The following is a 24,735-nucleotide window of genomic DNA, read 5'->3' as shown; positions in this document are numbered from 1 at the left end:
ATGACAGCATGAGTAAGTCATCATTTTCTTTTGATGACAGCCAGGAAGATGAATTGGTATGAAACCAGTCTTTGTCTCCCTGTTGTCAGGTGTTCATGTGCTTTGGAAACAGAGTGAAAGGACCTGGAGAAAGGTTTCCAACACTGTTAGATTTTAAAGGGTTCCTTCTAGTTTCTCTCTCTCCTGGGAAATAAAGTCTGGGGTTTCTGAAACTGAGCCCTGGAAAGGTTTGCCTCTTTGGCAGCCTGTCTTTCAGCTTCCTCGATCTGGCCAAAGAGACAGACGGTTTGATGAGAGTAGCTGTGACCTAATAATTGACTTATGATGGTCCTTTAGGCGAGTGAACATTGCAATGAACATATCCCTTTCTGTTAAATGCATGCTCAAAGTGTTGGTATAGTGATGGGAAGCATCTAATGTGATGTTCTATTGAAGATGCATGCCATTCAGGATACCAAATCCCAGGCAAGACTCATGGCAGAGTTTTCCACTGGAAGACTGAGGTTCTACTCATACTGCTAGTAAATGGCCACAGAGACAAAGTCAAGCATGCAGACACTATACAATTTTGTATCAGTTGCTGCATGTCCAAAAAAGGACTTCCTGTCCATCCATATGGAGGTGGAATTATTCATTTCCAATCCTATTAACTCCCTGTCATTGACTTTCATCTGTATGAAAGAATGCCAGATGTGATCTGTACAAACCCTGAATGAAACTGGATAAGCAGTACTTGGAGGCCTGTTGATGCCTGAATGTTGGGGATGTCTCTCCAAGCAACATAAGGTACCTGTGACAGGTCCTGAATGAGACAGTTTTATCAGTGGCATTGATCTCTCTTGGTCAGGAGGTGCAGGAATCCTGTACAAAGCCATGACAGGAGCCAAGAAAGAACTAGGCATAATTCTACTGGCAGCAGGCAAATACTTCTTCAACTGACATACAGAATGAATATTCCTCACATCACTATTTCTCACATCACTGATTCAGCAAATGCTATGTTTGCCAAGTTTGACAAAAAAAAGAGGCCAATTTGTGTCCTTCATTGGATAAAATGGGCCAGGATCATAATAAACCATCCTTATAACAAAATGGGATATGAATTGCACAGTCTATTTTACACATTATCTCCATTTAAAAAAAAACAAATAAATATTGACCATCTTTGCTGTAAAATTCTACTTCTTAGATGCTTATAAGCATACACAATCAATGTGAGAGAAGTTAAAGTCTACAATTGTATATTCCATTCCAATCATACAGCCATCAATCTTTGCGAAGTTACAGCTTTTATGTGAGTTCCTTAGGATCCAATAATGTTTTTCTTTTTTATTTCTGCCACTGTGGACTCCAATTCTTCACCAAAGTTTTACTTTCTGTTTTACTTTTGTCCTGGTTTGGGTCAGTTCATCAGTTTGTTCACTACAGTGATCACATCTGAGAATAATTTATATTGCTTTCATGATTTAATAATGATACTAAGTGATATATATATATATATATATATATATATATATATATATATATATATATATATATATATATATATATATAATTTAATTGGTTTTTTTTGGGGGGGGGGGTTATATTTTATTACATGCTATTGTAATGTAATATTGTATGCTGGACTTGACCTTGTCCAAAACTGAGTTCATTTCTGCTTGACCTGATTGACTTTATTTTATATTCTGTGTAAACAACTAATACTTGGCTAAATTATTCTCTCTCTGTATGGGCTTAAAATCAGGATCATTATTAACAGAAGAAGTAAACATGTTTATTTGGGTCAAGGTTTTGTAATTTCCTGAGTGAAGTCCAAGTTATGGTTTTAATATGTAAACATTAGGATCAATAGAAGGTTATTTTCCATTAGGTAATCAGTTTTTCATATAGAAAAAAGTTAATTGTGGCCCGAGGCCAGGTAGAGAATTTATATAATCTTGTAGCTAAGAGGATTAATTCATTCATGCTTTAAGTCTTAGCATTATCAAGTTGATTTTATGTTGTGACCAGTAATTTTGGGCTAAATTTTATTTCTTCAAATTACTGAATTAAAGTGATTATTTTCTCTAGGAATACAAAATTGCTCTGATAAAATTCTTGGAAAGAGACATTTACTGGAATTTTAGTGAATTCATACTTGGAATTATATTACTGAGATTCAACAAAAGACTGCTGACACAGCAACACTTTATAAGCTACCACAGACACATCATCACCATCAGATTTTATATTTATTCTGGACTTTTATTGCACGAACTTTAGTTCCAACTATGCAACACAATGGCTTGCTGATATCTCTCAACTTGACATAATTCTTGGAAATTCTTTTCCATCTGACATGATGACAGGAATCATATCTCCCAGCATGAGACATACTCAAATTGGCATGTGATGTCCAATCAATGTAATTGTGTCCTTTCCAGCTTTTATTCACAAGAATTTGAATACTCCTTTTTATTCTTCTGTGTTGATTATTAACACTTTTCTGTAAGCTTATTTTCCCCTTTGTCTTAAACATGCATCTCTTTCTCAACGCCATTAAAAATTATATGATCAACAGTTTGATCATGCAGACACTTTGCATGAACAAATAGGTGCAGTTTAAAGTGTCTGGGTTGCTGCTGTACAGTTAGTCTGGTTTCCCTGACTAATTTCACTAATTCAGATGAAGCCTGGATCCAAATAAAACATGGAAGAACCAATTATCCAGATTTTTTTACAACAATCATTTTCCATAGTTTTTGCTTGTAAGGGGACTTATGGCAAAATCGTAAGAGTTGGCAGGTCTGCGTTACCTCATCTTTGGATGATGAAGGCTTCACTGATTCAATAACAATACTATTATCATCATTGGTCATAAACGCGATCCAAAATTTAATTTCGTTTGTTTCGGATCTATTTTAATATTTTAGCCTTGGACGCCATTTTCAGTGAAACACTGACAGATCTTGGAACAATGCAAGGCATGCAAATGAGCAAATGGAAACTGTTGCTTCACTGTGTGACAAAGGTGCGCATAAAATAAAAGTTTCTCAAGAGAATCATTTTAAAATAACGTGTTTATTTTCCACCTCTTTCTTGGGTGGCGTGATTTTACAGTTTTTACATTCTGCTGCTACAAATGATGTAACAGTTACAGGTCACATAAGGTCAGCTGCAGGTTCCACACTCAGTTGTAAACCTATGTATTATGATAACATTAGCGTAAGAAACTGATGTAGGCATGTTTTCCCTGTTTGGGAGAATTGTAATCTAGCCATTAATGTAGTAGTCAGACCAAACCTTAATTTTATGTTAATCAGCAAAACATAGTATTGAGGCATGTCAATTTATGCACTGACGATGATTTTTAGACCAAACCTTTGTTTTTTGTTAATAGACAAAACATAAGATTTGGTGCATCAATTTACATACTGGAAACAATTTTTGTGCATCAAATCAGAAAAGTCTGCGTATTTGATGCATGACGCATGGGTAGATAAAACACTGGTAATCTATTTATTACATACCATAACGATACAAAACTATGAAAAATGTACATATTATTTTGGCTACTAATCTGGATCTGCACGAGGTTAAAATTCTTGTACCAAAATACAAAGTCAAAATAAAACATGCTAACCAATTATTTATAAACAATGCTCACTTTAACTGGACCACATACATGTCTTTCACCAACTGCTCAAAAAGTCAAGTCAACAAATTCTGCAATTGGTATGACAATGTGCTCAATCTGTATTACATCATATTCATAAAAAAATTTAATTTGCAAACACTACTGATTTGTCCTTTTGTCTGAACCAACATGTGTAGAAGTTTAAGATTGAACTCTTCTAACATTTTTCGGTCATAAAACATACATCAGTCCCATCAATAAAGCCTGAACCACTTAACATCTGGCACCATTTTTTTAAAATTACTGACTTGTCCATTAGTTAAATATGTTATCAAAGTATAATGAATCTATACAAATTTTTAATTTGATGTACCTATCTTTTTCTTGGAAATATATCATATACAGCTGCCATAAAAAGAAAATAAGTTGAGTCCATGATGGACAAATGAACTCTTCTGCTATTTTTAGGCAGATGAATGGATAATAATGAAAATGACAAACACTTATAATTGTTTTATACTTTTTCTAATGTACCAAAAAAGCATAATCCATATACAGACAAGCATAAGATGTAATTAGGGGAAAAAAGCATAATGATTATGCCAAAATCGTAATGTTTGGCATGTATGTATACAAGTGAAACTCAGTCAAATCTTATGCTAGCTACTTATGCAGTGGATGCTAACACCGATAGTTAAAACAAATTATGACTAGCACTATAGTTCAAACTGTATATCAAGGAATATACGGATAAAAGTACTCATGACCTCAATCAAATTGGTGCAGACTGAATCAATGGATGATGAAGCTAACAAATGATGTAATAAATTATTCTTTAGGAATTACAGTAAAACAATGAAAAGTTGGAAAACATATGGAGTATACTTCCCAGCAGTGAGAAAACTCCAATACATTGCTCAAACACTAGGAAGGTACATTGGAAAGTGGAATTTGAAAGGCCCTCATAAGCATCATACACACTGGCACTGGCACAAGTGGAAATAATAACTGACGACTACAGGGAACGTGCCCAAATTCAAGGGGAGACAACTCTTGTCTGACTTCCTTTATAGGGATTGCAGGCAATAGTTTAGAACTTTGCTAACCATGCCAAAGACAGTTTGAATGAGTTTTTTTTTCTCTTCATTTTGTGAGGGGAAGATAGATTTGCAAGGTTTAAGATGTATAATTTCTAGAAATATTATTAGATTACTACAACATGTATCCCTGTAAATACCAACCACTTGGTAGATGACATCCAATGCTGCATGGCATAGTTACTTATGCCTAATGAATATTCTGATATTTATGATGTTGCATTGTACTAACATGTAATTTATCAGTCAAATGTTTCTGTCATTATTAAAGATGTAATTATCTTCATGATTTGTTTTTGTGTTTCATGCCTAGCTTATTGTCTGATACTGATTCTGTCAAAATATTTAAATTAATAAATACCAATTCTAGGACTTTGTGGATCACTTTGAGATCGACGATCTACATCAGCCTGTTTTCTTTCTTCCTCTCTGGTCTTTCTCTGAAGAACTTCCAACTCTTTAAGGATTTCATCCACTGACCTTTGCTTCCCTGCAAGGCAAAGAGATATGTGAGGTCAAAAGTAATGTCAGCATTTCAAATGGTCACATTCTAATGGTAAGGTAATGACAGCATGTCAAATGTTATTGGCTTATCTTCAATTAGTTGCCCAATGGTATATTGTATGATATGTTGTGAGATAACACTAGCAATGTCACATGACAATGACATTTAGTGACACAGTCTATGCAGCTGTGATAAACAAAATATCAAGTTTATGTTCAATCAACTTAAAATATCTGAAACTCATCAAATAAATGTCATTCTCTATTTCATAATATAATGTATTTGGTCTTGAACTGATATCTAATAAACACTTAATAATCTATATGTATAAACTTTATCACACGCAACAAAAGAACTGTACAAGCAGACTTTCCACCCATGCTGTTTAGAAAACTAGAAACCCACCTGTCTTGTTTCCAATCTCTCCACTGAGAAGTTTCTGTACGAGGTCAGCTGTGTCCTTGTCTTCGGACATCTCAAAAAGACTCTCATTCTTCAGGGTGGTGGACATTCCCACCTCTCTCAGGGCTTTGTGAAGGGCCTCAATTTCCTGGCTGGTGTTTGTACCAATGAATCCTATGCATGGAATGCACAAGTATCAGTAATAATCCCATGATAAATAAATACCTGTAATAAGCTCACGATCGTATTCCAAAGAGCCCAGTCCATATTTCTACAAATAATTTCATACCAATTCTCTACAACCATCAAAATGTGAATATAACATATGGCATTATATTTACAATGTCATTTTTACCTCCACCCATATTTTGATTGAGAAATATGAGAATAATATCATTTATCATGCATTAGTGTTGAAAAGGACAATGCCATCAACAGGGTCTGAACTCTGCATCAGACACTCAGCAAAGCCAGCACAAAATGTAAAATTCTGACCCTCAGTTTCATTTTCCTCTTCTTCACCATTGTATATGATGGAGTCTACTATTTTCACATTTCTCTATATGTTCAATTATTATTCAACTATTCTCATATTCTTCCAGTATCAAACAGTGCGGGGGAATATCTCTTTTATTATATGACTGCTCTTTTATCAAATAAAATCAACTCTGATCCTACTGCAAACAAACTGTCAAAAACTCACCCAATTTTCATCATCATTTGGTCAATCCTTCACAATAATTAAGATAAACATTAATTGCAACAAATTTTAATCCTGGATTGTGCAGCAGATGATACTATGGAATGCCAACTAATGGTAAAATTTAAAAATGTAATAATTAATTCCACACAAATTTTGGAAAATAAAATCTTCCAAATAAATGTAAACATGAACTACAACAAGATAAAATATCCAACATAAACAAGTTAAATGTTTGAGAAAAAAATGTATATAAAATGACTGATAAAGATAACACATGTGTAATCCTTAAAACATCATTAAAGTTTGAAGTTTAATTTCTTGTAAAATATGTCCTTCAATAATACATACCCATAACAATATCTTAGAAGTACTACTACTACCTTGCAAATTCAGTCCTCCTAGGCTAAAACATTTTAGTGAAAAGCTAAGGTGGCAGGGTCCAGTTTTGTAAATTGGCCCCAGGCAAATTTCTTAACTGAAGGGTAAGGTGCGAGTTTTTGAGCTATTATTGTGCAATAATTAAAGAGATGTATATATTTGTGAACTAGGTGTTTCGGACTTGTGTTGGTCTTGAAATTGATGTCAGGCATGTACACCTTCCATAGTTACTCTGCAGTATGTTGATAGTGAAATACCAATAGTCAGCTAGGAAGAAGAGCTAGCCTCCCATAGCAGTAAACACATGGGTTTGGGGCAAGTAGAATATCTCAAAAACAGCTTGGATGACAACTATACTGAATGTAGGTCTTGGGACTTTGCTACTAATGTGAAAAGGTTCTTGAATTTAGAGGTAAAACAGCACTAGCTCACACACTTTTCCAAACACACTGTTCGAGTCTATCGTGTAGACAGCAAAAGTGTTACTAGGCTTCAATTAACATTATTTATAAGTAATTATGCACACTGACATTGTTGACATTTTACACTTTGCTTAAGGAACAATTTTGAGACTGCACAGGAATACTATTAATTTCCTTTTTTTTAAAAGTGGGAGATCTGACAGACTTCTGACAAGTTTATCTTGTGGGTCCAACTGGGAAAACTGGACGTCCTCAACCTTGGACCACTGCTATTTTCAGGCCCTTCAAAGCTTTTGAAATGGCTTTCATCCTGAGAATGTTGATATGTAAATGCTGATCCCGAGGGGACACACTTGTCTTTCTTCCCAGAAAGATGGAAGGAGGTGTGCCCCTACAGACCTCTATGCTTACATCTGTACAGATTGTGATTTCAAATGGTTGTACTGCAGAGGTATACCTAGCATGAGCTAAGTGAGGTTGCCCCATCCTGAGAAGGAACTTAATATTTGTGCAGATTATAAGAAGTTAATCCAGTGGGCAAAAGTCTTGGCCAAAATTTAGACAACAGAATCATTTGTAAAGGGCACATAAATAGGCCTAAAAATGTAAGTGGTCACACAGAGCAAACCCTGTGGCCAAAGGAATTCTCGAGAGGGTAAAATCATCCTGTAATAGCCAGGGAACCACCAATGTACTGATTTTCAATGCTCATTCCTGAGGGAGACATAATCTGTTTACCTGCCTCCATACAAGATGAACAAAATGTTGTGATGGTAAGAGGTCCAATTTGTCCTTGTTGACAAGGAAACCAAGACACAGAAGGACAGTAACAAGGGACATCATGTCTTGTTATAAGATATAACTCGCCTAATAGTTTTGCAGAATGTAATAAAAACAGTAGTTGATGTTGCTGCCATGGAGGTGGTCCATTCATGGACATTTCTCAGCCTATCAATCAAGTGAAACCCCAGGGACTAATGCTGAGTCCAACTGGGAGTGTTCTAAACTGGTAAATGTTGTCATTGTAGGTGACAAGCAGGAACATCCTGGAGACCATGTGGATGGGGATGGAAGATATGCATCTTCCATTTCCACACTGATAGCATAGCTTCCCTTGTGGATAGCATTTAGAACCCATCCTGGTGTTTTCAACAGGTGCATATGCATTGAGTGCACTTAGGTTAATGACAGGGCATGCTGCATTTGTTGCCAAGGGAACCCTGGACAAAGGAGGATGTGTGCTGAAAGTGATAGAGAGTCCTCAGAAACCACTTCCCTATACCAGGATCTGTGATATGGATGGTGTGAAAATTATTTCATTTTTTTTAGATAGGGAGATTCTCAAGGAGAGAAACATTGCCCTTGCTCTGCCTCTCGTCCACTTTTGTTTGGGAGAACTGTAGTTTTTGACAGTTGTAGATTTGGTGGGACTGCTTAACAGTGACTGATGTACTAGGGGTGTCCATGTGATCTTTTTGATGACTGCCTTGAAAGTCCATGTGCTGCTGCAGCTGAAACTGAGGGAGGAAGATTGGTCACATTGGTGGCTTATTTGTGGATTGTCATCAACCTAACCATTAAAGACAAGATTTGATGATAAAAGTTACAAGCCTTGCTTGACCTTAAGATGGTCTTAAGAAATATGGAGGTAGAGAGCACTGTGCCTTGTTCCACTAGTTACAAGTTCATAGCTGCTGTTACAGCATTGGCCAGAGTATGTTGGGGAGCTGTTTAAAATGCTGGCCATTTTGGAAACAGGCTCCCACACATGTCCTGTGGGATTCAGGGTGGGAGAAGATACACATTGTTCCACCTGCTGAAAGATGGCCACAGAAACTAGAATCCATGTTGAGCCCATGGCCATGATGATGAACATCAACTGCTGTGTATCATTAAAAGACTTCAAATCCATGTGAAAAGAAAATGGATTTGTCATCCCAAAAAGTTGTCACATCTCGGTCAACTGCTGAGGTATCCAAATGGAAAACTGGTGTAAAGTTGACTAAAGTTCAAGGGAAGGTGTCTTTGTGAGAAAAAGAGTCATTTGATGTTTGGGTTTTGGAATTGACAATATAACCTGCCCAGAATGTCAGTAACTCTACCAGACTGTGGAAGCAATTTGAAAGTATATTCTTCCTTTTTAGTCAACCATCAACTGATGCTTGAACATAGGCCAGGCAGCTGCACTGCACATCAAGTAGTATCTAACAATGACAAGGGGGCTCTGATACACATGTACAGTGGTTGTCAGTCTGGTCTAAATCATTAAGACAAAACAGAGACACAACATCTAGCAAGGCACATATTGAGTGGTTGTCAGTCTGGTCTAAATCTTTAAGACTAAAACAAAGACACAACATCTAGCAAGGCACATGTAGAGTGGTTGTCAGTCTGGTCTAAATCTTTAAGACAAAACAGAGACACAACATCTAGCAAGGCACATATAGAGTAGTTGTCAGTCTGGTCTAAATCTTTAAGACAAAACAGAGACACAACATCCTGCAAGGCACATGTCATGCTTTATGAATTCCAGAGTGTACAGACTGAGCTACGCACTATGACAATTAACAATAAAAGGGTGCACATGGCTGTCCATACAGGCAGAGTATTGAAGCATCACTATTAATAATGATGAAGTGGATGCTAAAAAAAAGCAACCTGTAGGAAAGGGCAACTGACTGCCTATTCATATAAAATCAAGGAAGTTTCACCTATAGTAACTATGAAGTGGATGCCATGACTAAACCAAGCACAGAAAACTTGCCTTACATATCCAACTGCAGTGGAACCCATACAGCAATATAATTAAATGTTCTAAAGTACACACCATACATGCACATAAAAATGCATCAAAGCATCATTATTGATTAGGAGTGAAATGATACATCTGTGCTGCATAACGATACAATTCACGGTACACAGCCTGCAATACAATATATACTGATACATATATGAACTTGATAGTCTTTCCATCTTTGAAAGTTAAGTGGTGCCTTTTTATATATGTTGACATTCTTGGTTGTATTACAGTATGCAGATTACAGACAGACATATATTATCATATATTTATATGCTATTCTCACTGATGACAAAATAACAAAAATATTTTCAAACAGACTACCAGTTGGTTGTCAGTGAGTTTTATTCAACGTTTTAAACCATTTAATGGTGGCTCCATTTAACTCACTTTAGCTACCAAGCCCTTAGGTCTGCAAAGTATGAATGCTATGAAAATACCTTATTACCCTAGTTCATGTTTCAGTTAAACTTGGAAGACATTACAATGTTATCTTCAAAACAGATGAAATAATGAAATTTCCTAATGTCTAAATCTCAACTACAACAAATCCGGGCATGGGAATGAAGATGAATACCAAAAAAATCTTCCACATGGTACATCCTGCAGATAGAAAAGACTGCTGCAGCCACAGGTACTAGCATTTGTTAGTGAAGAGGGAAAACTATTGACAACACCCAATCCTGTTTTAAAAAAAAAATCACTTGCACAAGGTGATAAACTTGAGCAGTTTGAAATCTACCTCAAAGCTTATTGTGTGTTATTTTTTATTCATTCCATCAGCACCTTCATTCACGGGTTATATATCTCTGCATAAAAAGTCAAATTCCAGATTTGTTCCCCATGTACAATTTAAGGCAAGATACTGCCAGGATTTTATCTTAAGGGAGACCTCCCCCTTTGTCAAAGAAATGAGGGGGTGTGGAAGAAAAGGAGGGAGAAGAAGAAATGGCCATACTTCAATATATTCCTAACACTTACACTTCAATATCTGCCCACTTTCTTAAAGCTGTACTGAAATCAGCATCTTCAAAAGATGTCACCTCAAGGTGTATAAGCATTAATCTGTCAATTATTTGTGAGAATACTCTGCTCCTTGTCTTTGTATGAATATTGTTCTGTGCTTCTTTCTGAAGGGGCATAAACATAGGTAGCTGTGTCAGCTTGAATATTACGTTGGGAAACTGACTGTTATAACTGTTATGTACAATTTTCCAGAGTTAACAGGTATTATCGTTTGGATATATCTGCTCCAAAATAGGATTTTTCACTAACATAAACTTTGTTGAATCAGTGGTTTACGGACTACTGTGTCGGATCTCTTATCTGTTCCATAATGCTGTATAAGGGTTTTTAGTTCATCAATGCCATAGTCTCTTTGTGCAGACAGGGGTATCTAAATTAAATATCTTTATTTCTTAATTTTATTTTATTTATTCAATTTATCTTAACCATGATATGGATATATGGTTCTGTATCATCCGCTAAATTGATTGATAAATAATGAAAATTGTGTTATACTTTTAAATTGTGTGTATTTTAATTAGGCTCAGTATTCTGCCCTATCTACATTTAATTTCAAAAAAATTACTGAAAGGGAGATTGACCGTCATGCCATCTATTTTTGTCCATCCAACATGTAAATCTGACTCATTATTGAGCTCAAAATCATTCACTGGTATCTCCATTAACACTTTCCCAGCTCCAATAATCTAATAAACTTCATAACGTTAAAAAATATTGTCATCTTCACTATCATCAGCCAGTATTTGGCGAACAAAATCATAATGAACCACGCTGGGAATCAGACATTTTGGATTTTCTAGATAGCCCATATATTAAACATGCATTTGTAAAACTTCCTTTATGGAAGGTTCAAACTTCACAATAATTATGCTTATTCCTAGGCATCTGGTGCCAGTGAAATTTAGTTTAACAACTATTCATGACACGCTTGAAGAACCATATGTGTAAACAGTTACCTATCCGAAAAAAAGATGTCATGACAAGAACAGTTAAATAAAAATTGCATGCTTCACCAAGTACATTTTCATAAGAGTGGCTTTCAACTAATTCACAGGAGTTCTCGCACATCACTGTTCTCCAAGTTCACAAATTTGCACGATTTATGCAATTGCACACACTGACAGTGTCTCTTTTTAAGTAGCTTACATATCAATTAATGACTTTTGCACGAAGTTCTTCTCTTGGTTTGCCAATACTTCCTGTTTGCCATGCAGGGAATAAGCTACATTAATTTCTGAATGGAGGTTATTGTCTAACCTGGACTAGAACAAGCAATAACCAACAATGAGAATTCAGTGTAACATATTTCACCCTGTGCCAAACGGGTAGTGTAGCTTTCAAATCGTTGTTGTTGTTGTAGGGTTTAACACCATTTTTCAGCACATGATAGGCTATGAATGGCGGCCAGTATTAATGGTGGAGGAAGAACCCGGAAAACCCCGGAAAGAACCACCGACCCACGAGAAGCTACTGGCAAGCTTTCTCACATAACCACATTAGCCGAATCCGAGACTCGAACCCACGCAGACAGAGGTGAGATGGCAGTGATCCGTAATGGAGAGCGCTTTAGACCACTCAGCCACTCGGGGCCCCGCTTTCAAATTGACCAAAGTCGACAAGATACAATTCAAAGTAGAAACTTCACATAAAAGTGGTTATTAAATTATAACTAATGAACTTCATTATGCATGTGGAAGATGTTTGGAATATACTTCTGGGTTAAGATAATTAGCAATGGGGGAGCAAATTATGAACCATGTCACTATGTGTTAATTTATAGACAGCAAGCGAATATTCTCAATAGTCTTTTTCATTTTACTAATAAAAATGAGTGCCTATGACTGCAGATGCTATTTCAGATGAATTTTAATTTTAAAGAATAATAAGGCAAACTAATAATAATTATTCATGACTGCTGAAGACTAAAATAACTTGCATACGGTATGCATCGTTTTGTATCAATTCTCCATCTCTTGTATCGATCTGCATATCATTACAGCAAAAGTATTGATGCACTGAATCATCAGTGAATCATTTCACACCTATAATTTATACTTATAAAATGGATATAATATCAATTATAAGACAATGTTACCTGCAGGAAAGGCCAAATGATAGCCTAATCAGTAGAGAATCAGATATATAACTAAGATGCTAAGAATAGATTAAAATAGAAAACTTACTTGCATAATCATAGCAGAAATTCTACGGCAACATTATGCAAATTTTTATATATCACACACCAGACATGCACCTATTTAAATACAGCTATAGTAATGTGAGGGATGCAACTGAGACCAGTGCAGGTATGTAACAAGATGGCAAAGTGATTACACTAAAATGCCATAAACTTTGTCATCAAAGAAAGAAAGAACAGAAAATTTGGACACTTGTAGATGGAGTTGTTGTTGTTGTTGTTCTAGGGTATAATGTCATTTTTCAGCACAAGATAGGCTATACATGGCGGCCAGTATAATTGGTGGAGGAAGAACCCTTCTAACTCAGGGAAGAGCCACCGACCCATGAGAAGCTACTGGCAGGCTTTCCCACATACCCATGCTAGCCGAGTTTTGGACTTGAACCCATGCAGACAGAGGTGAGATAGCAGTGATCCGGAACGGTGAGCACTTTAGACCACTCGGCCACTCAGGGCCCCTGTAGATGGAGTATACTTCCCTTTGAATAGAAAACTCCTCCAACTTGCTTTCAGGTAGAAAACTTCCAAAATGCTTGTGTGAGTATTGTGAGTCCTGTCTGCAGAAAGTGTGGCAGCATGGGCAGAAGTAATAACTGAAGTGTCAAGGGGAGATCACTCTAACACCTAGATGGGCAGAAAACTTTTAGCTAAGAATTTTAGCCTGAGAGGGTTGGATATCCAGGGTAGTAGTAGTTCTCCATAGGTATTATGATTGGGTAATGTGTTTTGAAGAAGAAACATATTTGCAAACTCCATGTAGTACACTTTATCAAATCCACATGTCTAACTTTCCAATGTGTATGATCATAAAACTGAATCCACAAATCTTTCATGTCCTAAGTTTAAGCACTCTATTAAATAGATTGCATATTCTTATTTGAAATTTCTGATACCTTCTTATTGTTCTTAAAAATTCAAAATGTTTTTAAGTTCAATATGATCATTTGCCCCTAATTATTTTCACTGCCATTTCACATGTATGGGTCCAAGCAATAAAGCATGATTCTCTGGACATCTTACATCATTATGAATGGCACAGACTAACTTGCTAACCTATTCTCTCCAATAATATAATATCATCAATCTGAGACTGGTTTTAAAATTGAATAAATGAGTGTTTTCTGTGAAACTGTCATATACAGCTGTCATAAACTGAATATTAGTTAAGTATATGTACAGAATATGTACCCTATTGAATATACAAGCATTATACAGGAGCCTTTTTTTAACAGCATTTCTCCCACAGATATAATGTTTGTGGATAATATGGATTTAAAAAACAGAAGTACAAATTTACATTTTTTTAATTTTATTTTGATCCATGCACCCAAAAGCATAATCCATACCACATGTGACACAAGACATAATATATAAAATCAGCCAGGGAGACAAATCTGGGATGGGGACAGAGAGACAGACAAATCATGATACATGCAATGCTGGCATAAAAATTTAAACACCTATGCCTTATGTGTGAACACAAAATAGACAATAGTTTTGTCTAGATTAAAATAGTCCAGCAGCAATAAGTATTATAAAGTAAGTAACAGTCATACCAGTTCCGGTTTTAAAAGTCTCTGGAGCACTCTGTGTAAATGGTGCATCCACTTCATCCCCCTTCTCTTCCATGGTTACACCTAAACTTTTGGCCCCCTTAAGTGTATCTCTTCCAACCTGTGGTGATGTAGTTGTGTTCATTGATGACTCCAGGGAATCCATTAATGACACTATAAAAATAAAGAATATTTTGCAAACAAGGCAGCCAATATTTGGATTTATTGCAAAATCTATAACTGGCAATTTTCTTTTCTTTTTTATATAAAAAATCAGGTATTAAAAAACAGTAAAACAATAAACATAGGTTTAGAGAGTTTCAACATTCTACTAATTATATAAAAATGTTACAGTTGAATAAAACAAATGATCTAGAAGATATATGACTTCCAAAAATTTGGAGACAATTTAAATGTTGACATAGCCAATTATTCTGTCACTGGTAAGACTCGAGATCCCAGCATATCAGGCCACAAACTGCAGGTATTTAACAACATCTTACCAGAGTATCAGTTGAATACATCAACATTTGTACAAGATACATGTATGTATGTTTGAACATTTAATATTGCCATAACACATTAAAGGTTATATGGTTCCATTAACAAAACTTATAAAAATGTATAATTGAAGAACTGTGCACATTTGGACAATACACCATTCTAATAAATGTAAACATGAACAATAATATAATAAAATATAAAACAAAAAGATGTTGAGAAGTTGTATGACTGCTGAGAACTCTAACAGAGTCTTAACATACCTCCTGGAAAAGTCAGGCTGATTCTTTTATCTCTTACCTTTGGATAACATACTTGGCTTCTGTTCTGAATCACTCTGAAATATTTGAGAGTATGTAAGGACACAGCTGGGTAATTCTTGCATTAAATTTCTAATTCTCACTATTTATTATATTCCATAATGTATAAAGATTCATACAAATTTCATAAGATATGATGTTTAAGTTTTTGGAGGTGATATGACATACAATTCAGTAGAATTTCTGTGCATGTGCATGCATACTTCCATGTATATATGTCTCCTCAAATGTCATGGACAGGAGATAATACTGAGGGTGCAAACAATGCAGAGCAACCAGACTGCTTCAGATCCTATCTTCTTTACATGTCTATGAATTAGATTTAAAAAAAGGCAAATTTTATCCAGGAACCAGAATAATGAGTTTATAGTTTCACCAATCAAATTTCAAATTATTCTACAATGCATGATGAATAAGACTAAGAAAAGAAGAAAATTTATACTTTTCAAGCTTTAGCACTAATTTATCACTTTGAGACATTTTGTGTTCGTGTCATCAATATACTTTTAACACTACAAAAGCCAATTTCTTGATTCAAAAAGAGCTGAGGAAATCCAAAACAAGTTAGTTTCACATACTTTTGCCTCCGAAAGATGTGGTGGTTCTGGGGCACCTGGCCTCTCATATTCATCAAGTTCATCATCTTCCACATCCTTCAATACAGCAAGAGTAGCTGCTGTCTTGGCAGCACCATCCGGTGACATCGTTGTCCCAGTTACACTCAGCTCTTGGTTCAAGCGATTGTAATCTATTGTTCCATGAGCATTTCTCTCCAAATCCTGAAAATGTATAAGAAAAATTATTACTGTACTCAAGATCAATCTTACCACAGGTACATTTCCAACACTTTTTCATACTTTGTTCAGGCTCAATTTTATACTTTCTTTTTGTAAAGAGACACTATTTCTGTTTGTTAATAATATCAAATGGTGCAGATATATATTACAAAAATCCATACATACATAATGTATTATCATATCTACTCGCTTACAAGTCAACATTTCTTAAATAAAAATTCCATTCATGCATCTTATATGTGCAACATACAAGACAATTTGATAAATCTAGGAGTAACATTGGAAACTCTAGATGTTTGCAGTACATAAATATACTGTCAATTTAAATATATTTATATTTTCATGCCAGTATTCCCATTCATAAATGCATATATGGCATGCACTGTATTTATCTGTTTCAGGACGGTATTCATACCACAACTGCTTGTATATCTATAGTTATTTGGATTTTAACAATTTTACAATGTTATCAGTAAAATAAATACTGCCCACCACAAAGTGAAATGTTCATCAAGATTGTTTACCATGGGTTTTTCCATTTTCGTACAAGTCTGAACATGTCTTTGTATTAATATTTGTGTTTTGCTATATAAACACTGTGTTTGATGCAATTTATGTTTTGCTTTAATTGGTATTTTCCTGTCACAAGTAAGATTTAATTTCCATGTAAGTTTTCCCAAATTTTCAGACAATGAATGTGGCCAAATAAGTCCTTGGCTTGTAAAGTACAGCACTCACTATGTTTTCAAGTTGATAATCCTTTTGCTTCAGCCATGAATTTAATAAATGTTCTGTGCCAATTTGACTGAGCTATGAATTTACACTTGTTCTGTGCCGAGTTGAGTTCTCCTAATGAAGGAGCCTTAAATCAATAATATGAGAAACATGTACTTTTTCTGTGATGGTGAAGAGACAAGTCTTATTGGAAGGAATTAAATATTTCTGAATTATAACAAAACACAGACCCTCATTCCTTGGAAACTCCTCTGTCCATAAACAGGTAGCAGATGTATTGACTTGTTCACTCTAAAGAAATGCTTGCTTTTTAATAATAATGATGATGATGATGATGATGATGATGATGGTTGTGGTGGTGGTGATAGTGATGATGATGATGATGGTGGTGGTGGTGGTGATAGTGATGATGATGATGATGATGATGGATGCTATTCCAACTCAAGCAATGCATGTCATCAGATGAATCGTACACTCAGCATCATCAACAGTTAAGCTGAAATCCATGTGTGTACAATGCATTGACACTGATCCAATCATGCCATATATTTTACAGTATTCTGCCACATTGCATTCAGGTCTTACAAATGCCACTACATATGTTATGTTTTGATTGAGGCAGGTTGAGCTACAACATGCAAAAGGAATAGCACCAAATATTTACTAGTTGGTTTGACATTAGATTTATTTGCTAATTGTAATTTAACCACCTGCTCTGACAAAATGAGTGTAGAAGAACTTATCTAAGAAATGTATCAGTATGTCAGTGGTCTATCTCCGACCAGAAATACCTGACAATATTGTAAGTAAATACATTTTGTGTATAATGCAGCAGCTGGAATAATCTCACTTAAATATTCAGCTCAAGAGTATTCAAGTCCTTAGAATCAATCAATTCTAAGCCCAGAACATCAACTGCTATACTGTTTCTATTTCTGATTAAGCTACTATATTTTGCATAGTTAAAACTCTAAAAACTGCAAGTGCTGTGGACACAAAACTTTGCTTCAAGCTTTTCTTTAAAGCTTTTGAGGTCATGAAAACAGAAAGTTGTCTGAACAAGTAATTACATTTTTATGGTGAGTATTAAAGTGATTGATAATTATGGTAGCAAAAGTTTTAATTTACTGTATCTATACATCCTTATATATATATATATATATATATATATATATATATATATATATATATATATATATATATATACCATAGGCATACCCTACCTTGAAGAATTTCTCCTTGTCAGCCAATTCATCAAGGGTATCAATTCCAAGTTTTTGTGGTAAACCAGTCATACCTAGACCTGCAAAACAATGAAAAAGAACACAGTCTGGAAGGTCCATATTTGGTTTCATGCATTAGTTCCTGCTGTAACTATTAAGTTTCATAATCACTTAGGTACTTTTTATTCAATGCATAGTCTATTCCGCATGTACTATATAATGAATACACAGCATGATCCCAGTTGTGAAGGCTACCTGGCATGCTGTATGTAAACATCGTACACCTTAAATGTCCAGCTTGCATGATCATAGAGGAGTAAATGTTTTATTATGTCTGGAGAAACATTTTAAAACTATAACATCAAGATAGGGAACAAAACCAACTACAACCACAGGATAAACTACATTAAGTCAAGCAAACCTGTTTTCTGTTAAAAACTTAGATCTGCTGTTTAGAAATGAAAAAAAGTAATCTAAAATATTAATTGGGCCCACCAACTAGCCCAACCATTTTATAAGCATGAATCTGAAAACAGGTTTATTATTCCTTTCAAAACCTAGTCCTATTTTAAACTAAGTTTCCTTAGCATGATGTACATAATACTGGATCTATATTCTAGATATTAGTATCCTAAAAATGATGTAAACTAGTCTAAATTATTCTGTTTGCTGATAAATTTCTCTAAAATGTTACTAATTCACATGTTTTATTATCGATAATTCACAAAAATATCTAAGCATTCATGATAAATTTCTAACTAGAAACATGAAATTTGGTGCTGTAAACAATTATTTTCTTACATTAAGATAGCTGCAATAAAATAATGAAAAATTCTCTATATCTGCCAAGTTTCCCAGAAATCAAAATAATGTTATTTACAGTAATCTACATAAGAAAAATGAATATTACAAAATTATGTAATATTTAGTAAGAACAAGACAGAAGATGACAGATATCGGATTTCCTTTCAGAGGAACAGATAATCAACTGAAGAAAATTACTTGCACACTGACTTCCAACATCTTGAAGTTAAATTCAATGACTGTGAAATGCAAGTTACTCTTGACAAGAACAGAAACAAAATGAAGAAATATTAAAACAGTGGACGCAACATTTTAAATTAAGCAATGTATATTTAACATTACATAGTGAATGAATATCTCTGCAAAGTGAAACCTGTCTATAAAGAATACTCCAGGTACTATAAAATTTATGATCTTGTGTAAGGTATCCTAAAAAAAAGGAAAAAACAACTGAATTTATGGGGCTCATACTGTCCATAATAAATATGTGTAATTTGTATAGAAGTGTTTACCTCTACTGGGTATTCCATATACTTACTGATATCTTGGCTATCTTTGGTGGAGTTATCCAGATTCAAGCCTGGAACATGAACCCTAGGCCTGGAAATAGTTGCATTTTTACATAACAGTGGAGAATATCATATGAAATGAAGTGTAAGAGTAAAAAATATTCTCAAAGTCATCTTTAACCTTATAACTGTTTTCTAACTTTGATTCATTTTTTATTCCTAGATTCCCAATTGCACAATCATTTTAAATGTGTGGAACACTGCAACCCCATACTGCAACACTTATCTCATGAAAAAGAAGAGACAATGAACAGCACATTATATACATGCCCTGTGTTCGTTAGTCATTTATGTAGGTACCAGTTTGGCATAGAAGATTCTGGAGATTTTGTTTCCAATGGGTCTCAGTGACATGGACCTTTGGTCAAGGTATGCAGTCATAAACTAAACTTACTTTGCAGACTATTGATTTCTTATGAGACTTACAATGACCACTGACATTTAGACCCCAAATCTACAAGTTCCTTTATTACCTTAAGTGCGAAAAATCTACAATGTTTCTTCAAGAAACTTGCTCTAACAGAAGAGTATTCTGCAAAGCCTATATTTCTTTGAGCCACAATAACAGTGACTTTTGACCAGCAGATCCTAAAATCAACAGACCTATTCCATATCTTAAATACAAGCTCTTCACAAATTCTGGTTAAGATACATGGTCTAGAAATAAAGGTTTTTTAAATGCAAATTAATAAGCTTCTTCCTTACCCAGCATGAAAGTCCTTCACAAGTGAAGGTACATGGTCCAGACCTTAATGAGCAGAAAGAATATTTTCCCTTTCAGTCACAATGACTATGACTTTAGACCACCAAATCAATAGCCCTCTTCCCAGTGTGTGAGTCATCCACAACATTTGCTCCTTGTAGTTGACCTAGATTAATGTAAATGTGCAGAAATATTTTTTTCTTCTTCCAGTTATAGAGACCTTGACCTCTGAACTGTTGACATTGAAACTGAAACACTTTTCTTACCCCAAGTGAAAGCCATCTACAAAGTCTGGTAACTGAAGACGGTGGAGAATTTTAGTCATTATGCAGAAACTTCATTGATAATAGAAGAATGGATAGATGGCTGGACAGCATCATAATATAGTCATAAGCTCAAACTTCACAAAAGACAAACTGAATAAAGTAATGTTTCCAGTATTATGCATTAATATGAGAAAGTTCTACCCAGAAATTCTGGAAGTTATTACGTCCAACACACCAGTAGCAAGATGTTGTTACTATCCGAGTCCACTTTATCAAAAGCACTCATACCAGTATGAATAAACTTCTGAAAGCAAGAAACATTTTTTTTCTAATAAAATATATTTTATTAAGAATACTTACCAAATCATAATACCCTAGGAGAACTAACATTACCTCGCAAATCCATCCCAGGTTAATTTTTTTTAGCTAAACAGCTAAAGGTTATCTGCCCACCTAAGTGGCAGTTAGATACAGTGATATGCCTTTGATACTGGGATTGGCACCAAATCCAGTGAAATCATCAGTTACTAATGGAGCAGGAGGCATGCTCTTTATATTGATGTAACTGTGAGTTGGCTGGGAGGGAGTATGTGTATTATGATTGTATAAGTATTATCGAAGAAACGTTTTTCTAGAAAAAAATTGGTTTCTTATTCAGATACATTACTCAATCAAAAAACCTTAGAAGAATAGGTAAGCAAGATACATTCCCTTACCCTTAGAAAGACCATCTACAGTCCTCTAAGATATGTGAGACAGCTTCTAGATAACTGACTGGAAATTAGGCTCCATGTGTTGGGGACCAGCTTCAAAAGGGACAAATTTTCCCTCCTACGTATCCAGCAGAAGTTGTGAAGCTGCATCTTCATCAAGCTGCCAAACAACCCCACAAGGTAACCTTTTCATCACAGCTAAAGTTCCTCCAGATCAAATTGACCCTTTTAGCATGAAAGATCTGGGACAAGAATGGAAAAGTGTACTCAGATCTCCACCCCATGGCATGGATAATTACACTTAGAGAACAGTTTTGCTCATACTCAATCTTTGTGGTGATTGTCCTAACTTTGTGAGCCAAGATGCAAAGCAAATTCATTGGGGAAGGGTATTTCCATTATGCAGAACTGATGTCCCACTTTTTTCAGAATGAAAGTGTTCATGTTGATATATTGCCCTTCTCTTTTGAAAGCAAAATGAGGCATGATCTCTCTTGATGCAAGGTGAGCTAATTAAACCCTTGAGAGCAGTTAAAAAGGTGTCTTGTTCACTAAGATTAATACCCATGATAATTCCAATTTGCCAAGGATACCCTATCAATGGCCAGGTGAAATCCAAAATGAACAGAAGATCGGATAGATATCCGGTTTGTCCAATATCCTCTCTTTCATGATAACTCAGTGTGCCAGTGATCATGGAGTGGTAGGTTTAATTGTGATCAGTGCTAACTGTTTCTCACTGAAGAGCCATAGGAAGTTAGCAATTGAGGTATGGATGTCTACACTGGTATAAAATGCTCTTGCGCACTCCACTGAGATTATATTCCATTGCCTTCATACACCACTAAGGTGGATGGCCTCTCACTTAAGGGATTCTCCATCACTTCTTTTGAGAACTGTTTGTTCTTATCAGCACATTTAACAAGACCCAGATGTGCAGGTACAGTAACTTTGGATTGCAAAGATATGCCTTCCATCATGGTTGCTTAAAACAAACAGAGGGAATATCCTGTTGATTATATTGCACAATTAATGAGACTGGTCCAAGATTTCCCATTTGAGTGACCTCTCTTCAACTCTTCCACTTAATATGGGACAACTATGATTTTCAATGTCTGTAATTTCAGAAGGACTGCTTCTCAGTGGCATGTGCTCTGGCAACATCCCTGCATTGTTATGTTGAATGCCTTGCATATTCCTTTGCTGTAGCTTAGACTGTGAGGGACGGAAGGAATGTATCCTTGGTGGCCTCTTGTGAATTCTGTCAACCTGATCATTAAAGAGATTTGATGACAATGGTTACAAGTGTAGCTATGAGGGTCTTTAAGAAAGGTGGAGGTAGAGAGCATTGCATTGTATTTAAAATGTCCAAAATGCTTGGAATTTGTAACTGACAATGTAAGCAGTCCTAAAATGTAAGTCACTTGTCAAACTGTGGAAGCAACTGAAAGTAGATTTTTCCATAGACAATGATCACCTGATGCTGGAACTGTAGACCCAGTAGGTGATGTAGAGGAAAAACAAGGGCATAACTCCAATGGGAGTGGGTGGAAAACTTCTACAGTCCAAGCCCGCAAGGCACAGTGCCACTTATCATAGTGAGACCTAATATCGACAAGTGAACCTCAGGGCCAGTTTTCATCATTTTAGGATTAAGGTAGTGAAGCCAAGGACTTGTGCTACCTGCAATGTAGTTTGTTAAGAAAGAAGATGGTGACTCACTACACTTGCTTTACTTTTAATGTGTCACTATGTAAAGGCTCACTTTTGGAAGGCAAGGGCTTGAGGGTAAGTGACGTGACACTTCTTGAAAACTGAAGTACTAAGATGGACATCGTATGCCAGAAGTGTCTTGGGGTTCTATCTGGATAAGATCGATCCATGATGATGCCGATATAAACTGGACATCATCCAGACGAAGTGCCTGGCAGCACTGTGTGGGTAAGACTGATCCAAGAGAGTGCCTGTATAAATTGGGCATGAGCTGCAGTAAGTGCTTACCTGCACTATGCAAGTTATTCTGCTTTTTTTTGGTTTCATGAAGTGGGGTCTTTGTTATTGTTGCACTAAACTGGGCATTGTACAACAAAATGTGCCTAGCAACACTATGCAAGTCGTGAAACTTGGCAGGCTTGTTTTTTGGTGGCTGATACTGTACGATCAATTGTTCTCATGGCCCACTGATTAGAGTTACATGGCCGAGTCCAGTCATGCAGGAATATGGCCATCTTGGCTGACAGAATGTCCAGTTCTCGAGGTTGAGATCAAGTAAGGATCTTGATCCACATAACAGGTCTGTAATTCTGATATGTGAGGCTGTAACTGAGGTTGTTGTTGCTCTCCATCATGATCCCAGTAAATGATATGTTTTTGCTCTCAAGCTTTGATTCTGTGTATTCCCCTTCGTACCCAAAGAATTGCCACCCACTGAGTTCTATCAATAATATGCAGGTCTGACATGTATGCAAGGAATGACAACAAGAGAACTATCCATGCTGAGTGTTTGTCAGACTGGTCTCGCCCATGCTCTAAATCTGTAAGACAAACTATCCATGTTGAATGTTTGTCAGACTGGTCTCGCCCATGCTCTAAATCTGTAAGACAAACTAGAGTAGACCATATACATATGTAGTACAATGAGTGTCCTGTTTTATGAGTGTACATGCAGAGTTATCCACTATGATAAATACCTGTAAAATGGTGCATGTAGAAAGTAGAGAGTAAGAACATTGCTTTTAATATTTTCAAAGTGGACACTAAATAATCAAATCCAGTAACAGGTAACCTGTAGAAAGGTAAATTTTGTCTATACAGATACAATCAATGAAGCATTGGATACAGTAACTACAGGTACAAAGAGAATGGCAAATAATCACTTTTAATAACAACTTACCCTGAGTAAGGCAATTTTTTTTACTGCCAATACAGGTAAAATCACTGAAGAATAACCTATCGTAACTACATGTATAAAGAGAATGGCAAATAATCAATTTTAATAACAACTTACCCTGAGTAAGGGCAATTTTTTACTGCCTATACAGGTAAAATCACTGCAGCATCGCTTACAGTAACAAAGTGTATGAAATGGTAAACAAATAAGCAGATTCTAATAACAACTTACCCGTAGGAAGGCCAATTTTTTTACTGCCTATACAGGTATGGTAACATCATGTGTGAGCTGGAAAGTCATTATTGATACTTATGGAGTAGACACTACAATATCCGTTATGAGACAAGCTGTAGTGATAACATCAATTAAGGTGTAGTGAGGTATGTAAAGTGCAGTGGGAATATTGGAATGGAAACTGTACTGATAACATTAATTAGGGTGTAGTGGAGTACAGAACACACATTGTGTTTTAGAGAAAATCCATGTCCCCATGGTGGACCTCAATCTTTTTCATG

At 35.6% G+C, this 24,735-nt stretch overlaps 1 protein-coding gene across 1 annotated transcript in view; it reads right to left on the bottom strand.

Moving 5' to 3' along the window:
• The window catches only part of LOC149796463 (centrosomal protein of 162 kDa-like), a 132,314-nt gene that overhangs the window by 84,384 nt on the left and 23,195 nt on the right, over window positions 1–24,735 (bottom strand). The window contains exons 7-13 of the mRNA XM_089961168.1: window positions 19,618–19,679; window positions 18,276–18,355; window positions 16,099–16,299; window positions 15,501–15,537; window positions 14,703–14,873; window positions 5,627–5,797; window positions 5,078–5,206 (exon numbers count right to left, since the gene is read on the bottom strand). Of these exons, the coding sequence (XP_089817294.1) occupies window positions 5,078–5,206; window positions 5,627–5,797; window positions 14,703–14,873; window positions 15,501–15,537; window positions 16,099–16,299; window positions 18,276–18,355; window positions 19,618–19,679 (851 nt within the window). The remainder of the gene's footprint in view (window positions 1–5,077; window positions 5,207–5,626; window positions 5,798–14,702; window positions 14,874–15,500; window positions 15,538–16,098; window positions 16,300–18,275; window positions 18,356–19,617; window positions 19,680–24,735) is intronic.

The sequence above is a fragment of the Sinohyriopsis cumingii genome, chromosome 6 (assembly GCF_028554795.1).
Source record: "Sinohyriopsis cumingii isolate HCF-2022 chromosome 6, ASM2855479v2, whole genome shotgun sequence".
NCBI lineage: Eukaryota > Metazoa > Mollusca > Bivalvia > Unionida > Unionidae > Sinohyriopsis > Sinohyriopsis cumingii.
This window is presented reverse-complemented; position numbering and strand designations above follow the sequence as displayed.